This window comes from Onychostoma macrolepis, chromosome 22 (assembly GCF_012432095.1).
Source record: "Onychostoma macrolepis isolate SWU-2019 chromosome 22, ASM1243209v1, whole genome shotgun sequence".
Taxonomy (NCBI): domain Eukaryota; kingdom Metazoa; phylum Chordata; class Actinopteri; order Cypriniformes; family Cyprinidae; genus Onychostoma; species Onychostoma macrolepis.
This window is the reverse complement of record NC_081176.1, coordinates 13,262,480-13,275,446: the sequence shown is the minus strand read 5'-3', so window position 1 is coordinate 13,275,446 and position 12,967 is coordinate 13,262,480. Positions and strand designations below refer to the sequence as shown.

Sequence of the window (12,967 nt, the reverse complement as noted above, 5' to 3'; positions counted from 1 at the left end):
TGCTGTTGAAAAGCTCACTTTTTAGTTTCATCTGACCATAGAAGCCAGTCCCATTTGAAGTTCCAGTCGTGTAAATGCATTTTACCTAAATTCTGCGTTTGGACCAGGCTCAGTTGCAGAATCACAAAACACATTTGTGCTTCTGAAATTATTATCTTGATCTATATAGTGTAGTAGTTAGCTATCACTGTGTCGTACATGGTCGCTTATCAAGCATGAAAAACAAGTTTTATTTAAATTCTCAATATATTATCGTATACAGCATGCAAAGAGCTCTCCCTTTAAATTTATTAAAAACTGTCACTCATTCATCACAATCTTACAATGTTCCGTATTAACCAATGAATGTGACCACACAATGAAACCTTTTTTTTAAAAATGAAGTTATGAGCATGATAAAACTCGGCGCTGGACAAAAAGCGGTGAGTGCGTGGATTACAACCTAAACACCTCTGATTGGCCATTGCATTGTAGAAATCAACAAACAGGTCTGTGATTGGCTACTTTGCTCCCCTCTGCGAAAATGCATTGTAAAATCATTTGACGCTTTCAAAAGCAGAAGATACACTGTATTGTTTGCCAAATCTATTTCGTTATGCTATTATTATGAAGAAAACAGACCCTAGACCAGGAGTTATGGGCAGTTTTTCCTATCTAAAAGCAATCAGTTAGACTATTTTACACAATGAGTTAGACTCTTATACATGATAAACTAAAGTCCGGCCGTCCCCCTCGGTCCGGAGGGGGGGCACAGAGATGTCCGTGGGGGGGCAAAGCACCCCCCGGCGCCGGGCCTGATTGCCCTGATGGTGGAAATGGGAATTTTCACTGCTCTGGCTCTTTTCTTAAAGCCATTTCACTAATTTGTGAAGCTCAATTATCTTTTGCTGCACATCAGAAATATATTGTTTGGTTTTTCTCATTGTGATGGATGATTAAGGGAATTTGGGCTTTGTTTTCCCTTCTATTTATATTTCTGTGAAACAGGAAGCCATGGCTGGATAATTTCATGTTCATAATCACCCTGGAGTGCTCAAAATTGTGAATATGAATGGGAATATAGTTCAGAGATATTTTACTCCTAAACATTTCTAGGGGTGCCAATAATTGTGTCCAACGTGTTTGAGAAAAACATTTATTTCATAATGATATTTCCCCCTATTTTAAATTCTTATTATCCAATGAAAGGTTAGATTTTTGTGATTTTTTTTTTATTTATTTATAAAAGATCAAAAGGATCATCAATGCAGATTAATTTTCACAACCTTCTTTGATCATATTTACCAAGGGTGCCAATAATTCTGACCACTACTGTATATACAAGGGGAAATAAGCATTCTAACAACCTAATTCCCTAAATTAGGTGTCAGTCGATCCAATTTCATTACAAAATGCAAGACAAAATTAAAAAAATTAATTTGGAAATAAAGACATTATGTTTTTATGGAACCCCTAAAGGGAATTTTGCAAAAACACAAAAATACACAGATTTAAAACCAAAAAAAGCTCCTTTCTCCAATGAGAAACCTTTAAGCACATCCATTTCTTTGACCTGCAGCAGCTGTCTCTAAGACAAGAAGTAGTACTTGCATCGCATAAAAGAAAGAAATGGTCCAGAAAGAAGGTGGTTTGAAAACAGAGAAGAGGATGTCTTAATCTCCAGAATGCGTACTGGACATTGTTCATCAGTCTCTGCATAGAATAGGGCAACATGAAACCGAAAATTGTAACAAATGTGTCAAGCAGAAACAGTAGAACACTAAATGTGATGCTTATGAAAGAATAAGATTTCAGTTTAGCTATTTTGGAATAAATAAATTGTCACTCTAGACTCTTGTTAGGAGATTGGCCAAAACAATAATTTATAATGAATTATTTATTTATTTGAAAGAAACAGGACGGATCAATAGAATTTATTTATTTATATATATTTTTTTAAGTCGTTTCAAACTTCTCTACCATTATGCACTGCACACTCCTTTCCAGTAGGTGGCGGGAATGCGCCTTTTAATTTGGTCTGCCAACCGCCATTAAACTCCAGAAGAAGAAGAAAATGTGCCATCACAGCTTTGAGTCTTCTGAAGTGAGGTAATTCTTTGTATATTTATACAATTATAAAAATACAGCTTGTTAAAGCAACATTTTATAGCTCATTCCTGCGTTGTTTCAAGCTGGTACAGTTCTATATTTGCGTCTTTTCTGGCGTTTCGTAACTGAAATAAACATTTAGCTTAGCAGTAGGGTTGCTAACCATTCGTAATAATACGGAATCGTCCCGTATACGCAGGCGTACGCCGTATGACCACCCAGACCACGCGAATAACAAACTCTAAATTGAAAATAATTCATTTTTGAATAAATCATTGTTTGTTTTGCGAACGTTTGCTGAAGGCGTTAGGACCCAGCAGAATCCTCAGCGGCTGGTCGCTCCCGCGTCACGTTGTTGTTAGAGGTTGTTGATTTATTATGCATTGGTGTAGCTATATTGTTATAAATTCACAAACCCATCTCCTAAGTTACTACTACACGACTGGTGCAGATTCCTTTTAGAATTAAATGTATTATTATTTTTTCTTTAATTAAATTGTACATCAATAGAATAAGCAATATGATTGTGTATACACATCTATACACATGCAGACAATGCAATGACATACACCGTGTCATACAGTACAAATATCTGTCCCTTATTTTCAATGATGTGAGGAACTATTGTTAAATTAATTAAAACCTGAGTGACTTTCTATGTTGTATGATTGGTTTAACAGCCTTTGTCAAAAAATCCTTAAGGATTCCAATAGGAAAATTGTACAGGATTCTAATTGGAATTTCTATCATATTTTGGAACCATTCAGGATTCCAATAGGAATAGTCTTATAGGACAAGACATAAATATCCTGTAGGATCATTCCTGTAGCATTTTAATGGGATTTTAATCCTATAGGATTTTTTTTTTATTATTATTTTAAAGGTGCACTTTTGCACTGTTTCCTTGCTTAAATTCACCCTGATGTAGACATTGTTCATTGTATGTTGCACAACCTGCAGTAACATTGTAAACAACATGGGAGGTGATTTGTGCAGCACACAGCATTGGTGCAAAACATTTCTAAGGCACTGATAATGGAGTGTTGACACACAGACACACACACACACACGTACACACACACATACAGTACGTAGCACTTGCGTTCTCCAATGCAAATATCCACTAGACCAGTTCTAGACTCGAAAAGAATTGGGGAGGAAGATATAAAGCTTATACCAGGAGACCAGGGGCCTGTACCATGATGGTAGATAAACAAATTCAGAGTTATAGGATTAGTTTTGAGTTGACAAAACCAAATCACTCCAATCCGGCTTTGTCGGTACCATGATGCTGATCATCAACTTCCTTTGTCAACTCAGGCTTTGATCCTGAGTTTGTGGAGCACGTGCACATGAATGTGACATCACTGGCGAACAGCCAATCACGAGCCTTTGCTAAAGGTTAAGAGATTGAAGAATATGATGAATTTAAATGCATTTACAATGAAAAAAGTACTTGTTCATGAAAGAGGAAAAATGAAAGAAATTATCTTGCTTTATCAGTGCAGTCACAAGTGAAACTTAAGTTAGTTTATATAGTTGGAAATATACAGCGATAGAGACTCGAACATGTAAGGTCTCAGTCATTTTTAAAGCGTTATCTATTGATTCTACAGCTTATTTACATTATATACAATCTGTATATATTAACATTCATTTAAAATAAATGATTTATAATAACTGTTAAACTAAAATTGCTTGTGTGTAATGAATTAATAATAATATAAATCAATAAAATAAAAAAAATTTTTTTTAGTTGTAGTGACCTTTAATTTGGAGCAAGAGAAAGTGGGGGAGTGACTTTTTTTGTGTCAGACATGTCACTTTGCTCACATCCGATTGGTCCAATTTCAGTTTGAGAGCTCTAACTCAGAACATAACATGCCCCGGAGCAGGTTAGCCATGGAGTGTAGGTTACTATGGCAAGGAACGCAACTAAAAGCCAAGCCACATTCATGGTACTTAAAATCCAGGATTGGTGCAAACTAAACTGAAACTTACCTGACTAGCCAGCTAATCCGGCTTCATGGTACAGGCCCCAGAAGTCGAATATAAAAATAACACTTTACTATAATAATAATAATAATAATAATAATAATAATAATAATAATGACAAATATAATCACATCACAACACAGAACAATAAAACATCAAAAAGTAAGTAGAATTTGATATCGTTACTCAGTTTCGAGGTGTATAATATTGTTCATTTGATGCAATAAATGTAATAAAGTTCAGTTTGTGTGTAATGTAAAAAGAGAGAAAAACAAAACAAAAAAAACCCAGATCCAATTCAGTTAAGGGAAACCCGGGAAAAAGTATGAAAAATGTTGTATCCAATATATTTCAAAGCAATCACTAATGCTCTGTCAATTGACCATATGCACGATTACTTCATGGTTTTAGATAAGCCAGCTCAGTCATTTCCAGCCAATTGTACTGTGCTGTAAGAGGAGCGCTCTTTGCTTAGTTTCTCTACAAAATCCATTTACAATTTGAAGAAAATTTTTGTTTATCTTAGAGGATCTAACATCCACGTATACCATTTCAGGAATGACAAACGCGGGTGTTAAATATTACGCGGGTAAATCTGCTAAATTGTTCAGCGACTCATTGCTATGATTGACATTGATAATGGAAGACAAGCCAATGTCAAAATATAGCTGTGCATTAAAGTGATTCAGGCTAAATTTAGAGTAGCAAAACTACAACAATAACAAGTCTGTGTTGACTGAATATATTTAGCAGCTTTTACAGTTAAAGATAAAACTTAAATGTAGTTACAAAATTAAATTTAAAAATATTTAATGCATTATTTAATTGTTAAACCATTAATAATGAACTTATTTCGTTTGTAGTTAACTAGTTAAGTATTTAAATAATTCTGCCTTATACGCTGTTGGTGTCGGGGCATATTTATTAAATGACATGAGACTTTGTGATTCCTGCACTTGCTATACTTTATACTTCAGTACAATAAAAGCACACAGATTTGGAGTTGAAATGGCAGCTGAGCTAATGAGTGATCCTCTGCTGCCATCTACTAGTTATAATGATAATTTAATAACATTTTCATCTTAAAAGTCTTTGTTTTTCGCTTGGAGACACATTTTTGGCACATTTTGTTCCATGTCATCTTCATGAATGAAAAGTATATCTTTTAAAGTGAATTTCACTGCACAGCCACAGAGTTGAGAAGGCAAATATTCTAAGTGTTTAAAATGTGTTCATGACTATGAAGGTAAGTTATTGATTATCAACAGAGGCGGACAAAGTACACAACTTCCTTACTTGAGTGAAAGGACAGATACCACTGGTCAAATACTACTCCACTGCAAGTCAAAGTTGTAAAGACAGATTTTTACTTAAGTAAAAGTACGGAAGTACATGTTTTTAAAAGTACTTAAGTATCAAAAGTAAAAAGTAAATGCATTGTTTTATTGTCGCATTGTTGTATACTTACAATAACTTATACCACTAATGCAACCTACTGAGTACACTGATTAGCTTGTGTTATCTTTGGAATTAAGAGCTTTTATGTTACCAAACCTATAGAAATGGAACAACTGAATGAAGATAATCATCTTTATTTTTTTATTTAACACTCCTACAACTACATTGAACTCATTTTAATACTTATTTAAAAGTTACAAAGTTCTTTTTCAAAGAGATATTGAAGTCTATGATATGGTTCATTTTAGGCAAACAAAGCAAACATTGAAAAGAAAACAAACCTTTAGTCTCTTCAGGAAACTGGAACATACTCTCTCAGTATGGCCGTGGGTGTGCAGGTTGTGCCAAACAACTGTCTTTTTCAATTTTGCCATCAACTGATCAGTGTTCATAAAATGCTCAGAAATCAGTGAACTTCACAACATGTGGCTAGGGTTGGGTATTGTTTGAATTTTATCCATTCTGATTCTGATTCTGCTTATTGATTTAAATTCTTATTGATTCCCAGTTTAGATTCCAAAGTTTTCATTTAGCCTACTTTTTGATCATTTGTTTGCAAAAAAATAAAAATAAATAATAATAATTATATATATGTATGTATATGTATGTATTTATTTATGTGCAGTGTTTTGACAATAAAATAATGTTCAGATTTATATACTTCCCTGACCAGTTTTTAGCAGCAATTTACCAGTAGGCCTAAGTTATATATATTATTATTAATATATAATATAGTTATATATTATTATTATTTACTAATTATATATATATATATTAGTAAAGTGAGGGCAGCGATTTTTGACAGATATATTAGCCTACCATTTATATTGCCATAGTCAAACTATAGTTAATATAATGAAACTATGGTAAATTTGTGGTTACTGAAGTTTTACTCCAAATAGCATATGGTTACTATAGTGAGATAATAGTACATTTGTGGATACTGTGATTTTACTGCAAATACCATAGTTACGGTTACTATAGTAAAAACATGGTTAATTTTCCAAAGGGCTTTAATGAGTTAACACATGCCTTTTTAGAGCGCTTTTAGCTGTGCAGTAGTGCAGACGTTTACATTAGTTTATTGTAGAAGATCCCGAGGTTGCCAGATTTGCGTAAAACAAATTAGCCAAATGTCCATTCAAAGCTAGGCTTAGAAATACTGTAACACTTGGCAACACAGGAAGGTCCTGGCAGATTGCAGGCCGGATTTTCGCAGAAAAAAGGGTTCAGTGAATCTGAAAATGCACACACTGTAAAAACTGCTACATATAATGACTTTCTACTTGGGGACCTTGATATAAATGTAGTTGAGTAAAAAGTACGATATTTGTCTTTCAAATGTAGTTAAGTTAAATTCACAAGTTTCCAGAAAAAATAATACTCGAGTAAAGTACAGATACTCAAAAAGTGTACTTAAGTACAATACTCAAGTAAATTTACTTCGTTACTGTCCACCTCTGATTATCAATAATACCATTATGATGTCATTTGGGAGATAGCATTTCTAGCTACCTAATGTTAGCCTAAAAAGTTACAATAGTGTTTAGTTGTCAGCATTTTAATGTACAGTTACGTGTCTAGGTACTCGCCTGGGATTACCAGGCTCGGCATATAAAATTGTGTTTTTAAATAACATGAAACTGTATGTTAATTGCATCATCTATCATTATTGTTATGCTATCATTATTTACTGTGTTGCAATTATAATTTTTTTTCTCAATTTCTGACAAGAATGAGGCAAGAGAGGTTTCTGTATGGGTCTCAGGAGTCTCTACCTATATAAACCGCAACATTAAAGGGATAACCCAAAAATTAAAATTCTGTCATCATTTACTCATCCTCAAGTAGTTCCAAACCTGTATGAATGTCTTTGTTCTGCTGAACACAAAGGAAGATATTCTGAAGAATGTGGGAAGCAGAGCAGTTCTGGGGCACCAATGACTTCCATAGTATTTTTTTTTTTTTTTTTTCTCTCCCTACTATGGAAGTCAATGGTGCCCCAAAACAGCCTGGTTGAAAATCAATCAGAATGTCCAATAGGATTCTAAGAATCAAATAAAATCCTATAGGACAAAGTGAAATTCCAATAGGATTTTTTGACAAGGGAGGGTTTTTCCTGGCCATAAATGAGGTGGTAAAATCCTTCTCATGTGCACACATGCAAGGTACCGCATTTCAACTGGCTGAAGAAAACACATTTTACAAGCACGTATTTCAGTTATTTCAATAATAAGAAGATTTGATTATTATTTTGAAAACAGTGTCATATACAGTTTTAGGGCCCAAGCTCTTTACTGGTAGTGATGTTGTAAAGGGGAATTAATGGGAATCAACCTCAATTTGTTTTCACTTATTCTATGTATTTACATTTTGTCTGTGGTTCAATCTGTTTTTAACATTTTGTTTTTCACACGAAAAGGCTTTTCAGTAGCTGTTAATTGTGTCACTCCCTATTATTAATGAGTGTTAAGAGGTTCTTCATTTTTGAATGAAAAGAAGAGGGGGGTGGGGGTGTATGACAAGATGCTTATATCACAATAGGATAAATTTTAGTTCACGACAATTATATATCACAATATAGTTATTTTTGCAACATTTTTGATATCATAAAAATGTCATAATTCTTGTCGCCAATGCCAGTAGCTATGTTTCCATCCAAAGATCTGAATTAAACTTATGCGCAAAACTGGAATATTGCATAAAACATTTGCAAATAAAGAACCGTTTCCATCCGAAGTGTCAAAGAGAACAAAATCGTCACTTCCTGGTAAACTGGCACTAAATATCACCAAGAAAACTAGGAGAAGCCACTGAATATAATAATTTTCATATGATAAATTACTTGCGCCTCAGAGCGAGCAGACGAAGCACAATAAATGCAGTCATTGCTTTCAGAGGCGGATGCCAGCTGTTTGGGAACGCAGAAATTATTAATTATACAGAAATACTTTGACGACAGACTTTCCTCAGGCATTTCAAAATGACCATAACAACATATAGATGCTGTGAACAAGATTGGTCCGCTGCTCAAGTTATCCCGTCTCATAGCGCAAAGTCACATGACCTTTTCGATGCGCATGGACAAATTTTTTCGGTAAATGTGTTTTTATTGTAGTTAAATAAATAAAACGTTCATCTTACACAAATGTGCGCGTAAGTTTTTTTTTTTTTCATGCGCATTTTTAGAATTCATGCGCATCTTGGCGTTTCCATCCAGTGTTTTATGTGATATTCCAAAATGTGCATAAAAATAGGTGAATGGAAACACAGCTAGTATCATAAAAAAAAACTAATAACAGGCCAAAAAAAAAAAAATCAAGTTCACTGAAGATGTGTAAACAGTCAGATAAAATGAGAATAAGAAACTAATTACAATTTTTTTTTCAAGGTATCAAATTTATATAAAAACACTTTTTTTTATAACAAAAAAAATATTAAAAACAAAAAAAATGAGATGGCACTGCTGCATGTCATGCCATACCTCTCACAGCAGGCGCACATCTTTTACTTCTGAGATGGGCAAATTGAGAGATTGCTGATCAAATCATTAGAAGCAATGATCTGATAGTAGCTGATCTGCTGTGGGAAAGGGATATGTTCAAGTTGTCCTAAACATGAGAATGCTTTTTATTTATTAAGCACAAATCAGAAAAGCATAAGCATTTGTCACGTCTTGCTCTGTTGTACTTTGACAGATGCGTGCGCTGCTTAATGCTTCTGACAAGTGTTTTCCTCAGCGTGTAACTTGCGTTTTATGGTTATATATTTATCTGTAAAATGTAAAAGTCTAGAAAGAAAAGAAATATTTAGAAAATGTAAATTAGATTTAAAACAAATTGAATAACTTTACATTTTGATAGATGTATGAACACATACAAAATGATTTAAGTGTGTGAACTGCTGAAAGCATCAATTTGATAACTGATTTATTTTTGATTTTGACAGATCTGCTCCTCCACCCACACAGGAATTCACCAACAGTTCAGCTCCTCCCACAACAGTTTATGAAAGAATTTATCGAAAACATGACTGATCCAGAACCCAGCAGAATAAAACAGGAAGATACTGAACAACAAATAGGTTGGCGTGTGTTCTTTATTCTTCACTAATTTTATAAAACTTCAAGCAGTTCGTCAGATTCAGTAGTTGCAGTTAGAAAAATCATAAAAGCTGTGAAATAAGAGTTAAAACTGCAGTACAGAAAAGATGTGAAGTTACAAATTACAGTGGTTAATCTTTTTGGATTTTTACATTGTTGAGGCTCATCTATTCAGCGTGGATAAATATGATGGATTGTGGCGTACTGGCACCTGTGGTTAAAGGCATTAACAGTGCATAACTCACTAATGCCATCAAAACTTGCCCCTCCAAAAAGAAAAGACATACTGTAAAAAATCTAAAGAATATTATGGGCTGGTATTGACTTCAACTGTTGTTTTGAAAACAGTTGTTTAAAAAGAATACAGAAAGCCAGAGGCGGAACCTGAAGCGAAACGAGGCTTCTGCACAGCTAAGAAGCTAGAGAGACAGAGGAGGTTCATTTCTGCCAAGGCTGGACCACTCTCAAACCCCCTCGCTTTGGGGCATGGTTTACATTTTGGCCAGGATATCTATATTGCCTAAAATATCCAAGTCTTGGCTTTGCTTTCCTGTTTTGGTAATAGTCTAAAAGTTGTTTGACCAATAACATAACATGCATTGTACATAATCGACCAATCGTGACGTGAGAGAAGGTGGGATCTATAGAGAATGGTCAAAGCGATACACGTGCATATCAGGTGTGTTCAACTTGAAGCGGCGTTGCACAAGAGTGATTCGTAAGCTTAAAGCAGCCGTATGCGCCGCTCCTGTTCCTGTCCTTGTGAAGTGTGATTATCAGTTAATTCTTGTCCAGCTGTGTTTGTCTAATTATCTATGATTATCCTGTGTATTTATAGTCCTGTCTGTTCAGTTAGTGTTTGTCTGGTCTACTCGTTACTCCCGGTGTTCCTGTGTGTCAGCCCTGCCTTGTCTACATTAAAGACTATTATTTTGAAGTTGCTCCTCGTCTCTGTGTTCCTCGTTCCTTCCTGTTGTGTGCACCGTGACAACTATATATATTTACTTTATACTTACTTTTTTTGAACTTTATATTAGTTTTTGCAACCATATTTTTAAATTTTGAAAATGTTACAACCCTGACTTGTAAAATGTAATCAAAAATTTAGTAATAGTTCTCACTACCAAACCTGTTCTTGTAATGTTTTTAAAATAAAAATAAATGTACTTATTAAAATGAATTAATCAAAATGTTTATTTTCTACTGTTACCTAAGGGTTCAAAACTCTTTTTCCTTTCACATTTGTTTATTTTCTATACTGAAAACTTGTTTTAATGAACCTTTTTACATTTATTTTAGATCTGATAGAAGAGAACAAGGAGATTGAAGAACTGACTGAAGTGGAAGAGAAACATCATGTAAAAACTGAAGAAACGTCCTCAAGTCCCTCATTGAAAAGAAAAGACGAAATATGTTTCACTTGCCCTCAGTGTGGAAAGAGTTTCTCATGCAAGCAAAGTCTTGATGTTCACGTAAAATGTCATCTTGAAGGGTTTTCAGATGACCTGAAGGACCACCTGAAGGTTTATACAAAGGAGAGGCCTTATGTATGTAATTTATGTGGAAAGAGTTTTATTCAGATGGGTACATTAAAAAAACACCAGAAAAGACACAGCGGTGTGAAGGAACATGCTTGCTCTGAGTGTGGGAAGACTTTTTTTACATATGGTGCACTGAAAGTGCACAAGACAGTTCACACTACAGAAACACCTTACAAGTGTTCACACTGTGACAAGAGATTCAAACGGTCAATATACGTTAAAAGACATGAGAGGATCCACACTGGAGAGAAGCCGTACACATGTGATCATTGTGGGAAGAGTTTCGGACGAAAAGGACATCTTAACAAACACTTGACAATCCACACTGGAGTGAAGCCGCACAAATGTGATCACTGTGGGAGGGGTTTTACACAAAAAGACCTCCTTAATGTACACATGACAATCCATACCGGAGAGAAGCCATACACGTGTGATCAGTGTGGAAAGAGTTTCAGAATATCAAGTGTTTTTAGAGGTCATCTGCTTATTCATTCTAGTGAAAAACTCTATAACTGTGACCACTGTGGTAAAGACTTTTTTAGGACAAGTGCCCTAAAGAGGCATCAAAAAGTTCATACAAGGGAGAAGCCTCATGTGTGTTCTTTGTGTGGAAAGAGTTTTAGTGAGCGGGATGCTTTAAAAATACACCAGAAAAGACACAGCGGTGTGAAGGACCATATTTGCTCTGAGTGTGGGAAGGCTTTTTTTACAGATGCTGAAGTGAAAAAGCACAAGGAAACTCACACTACAGAAACACCTTACAAGTGCTCACACTGTGACAAGAGATTCAAACGGTTAGTATATCTGAAAATGCATGAGAGGATCCACACTGGAGAGAAGCCGTATACATGTGATCAATGTGGGAAGAGTTTCACTCAATTATATTCTCTAACCTATCATAAAAAAAAAGATGCATGTCTGAAATTACAGTAAGTAATTCAAATATTGATCTGTACTTCCAGGTGTGATGCTGTGTAGAGCCACATCAAGCCATTATTTTGATAATCAATTAATTGAGATGAACTGAGATTAAAATGATTAATTGACTGATTGTTGAATATTTCAGATGTACCAGTAGCTTTTATTGATTATTCAACTTTTGTAGTTAGTTAAAATGTTATATCCATTCTAACTAATAAATAAAATAAGGAAATCACTTGAAAATGTCTTTTTAATAAGCTTTGAGTAAATTGAATTGACTCATCTCCTTTCTGTCCTCCTCAGAAGTCATCAATACAACAACTTTGCTTAGAACTTAAAAACTGGTTGATGATCATTTGTGTATATATGTGTAATAATTCCACATGAATCTCCAAAAATAAATACATTAATTAAACATTTAATCTTTTTCTTGCTGCCCTTACTGTACGGCCGGCCTAGTTTGCCTATAGGCACGCAGCGGCCCTCCCTCTGAAGGCGGTCTCATTTTGAAGGATCCTTGGAAAACAGCCTTAGTTTTGTGTCCTTCATTTGAACTTTTCTTTTGAACTGAGAGAAAACGAGTCGGCACTGAGCTTTTTTCTGAGTTAATTATAAAATGTAAGACAAAAATGTTTTTCGGAGATGAAGGCATATATGTTTTGTCACTAAATGCCAATAATGTGGCCACTGGGAGACCACAGACAGTTGTCATTCATTATACTGCATTAATAGAAAGCCAGTTAATGTAAAGATTTTTACATAAAAAAGCGTTTTTCCAAAATTAAGTTATAATAGTATTAATGGTATTTTTGTACCATGGGGGTGGGAATTCATGTGCAACATGCACACTTACTAGACCAGT

At 34.6% G+C, this 12,967-nt stretch overlaps 1 protein-coding gene across 1 annotated transcript; it reads left to right on the top strand.

The window, feature by feature from the left end:
• The first annotated feature begins 1,933 nt into the window (after nucleotides 1-1,933).
• On the top strand, nucleotides 1,934-12,340 carry LOC131530913 (zinc finger protein 501-like). Its single transcript, XM_058761445.1, has 3 exons — nucleotides 1,934-2,088; nucleotides 9,490-9,624; nucleotides 10,943-12,340. The coding sequence occupies exons 2-3, from the start codon at nucleotides 9,549-9,551 to the stop codon at nucleotides 12,115-12,117; spliced, it is 1,251 nt and encodes a 416-aa protein (XP_058617428.1). The 5' UTR covers nucleotides 1,934-2,088; nucleotides 9,490-9,548; the 3' UTR covers nucleotides 12,118-12,340.
• The last annotated feature ends 627 nt before the right edge of the window (nucleotides 12,341-12,967 follow it).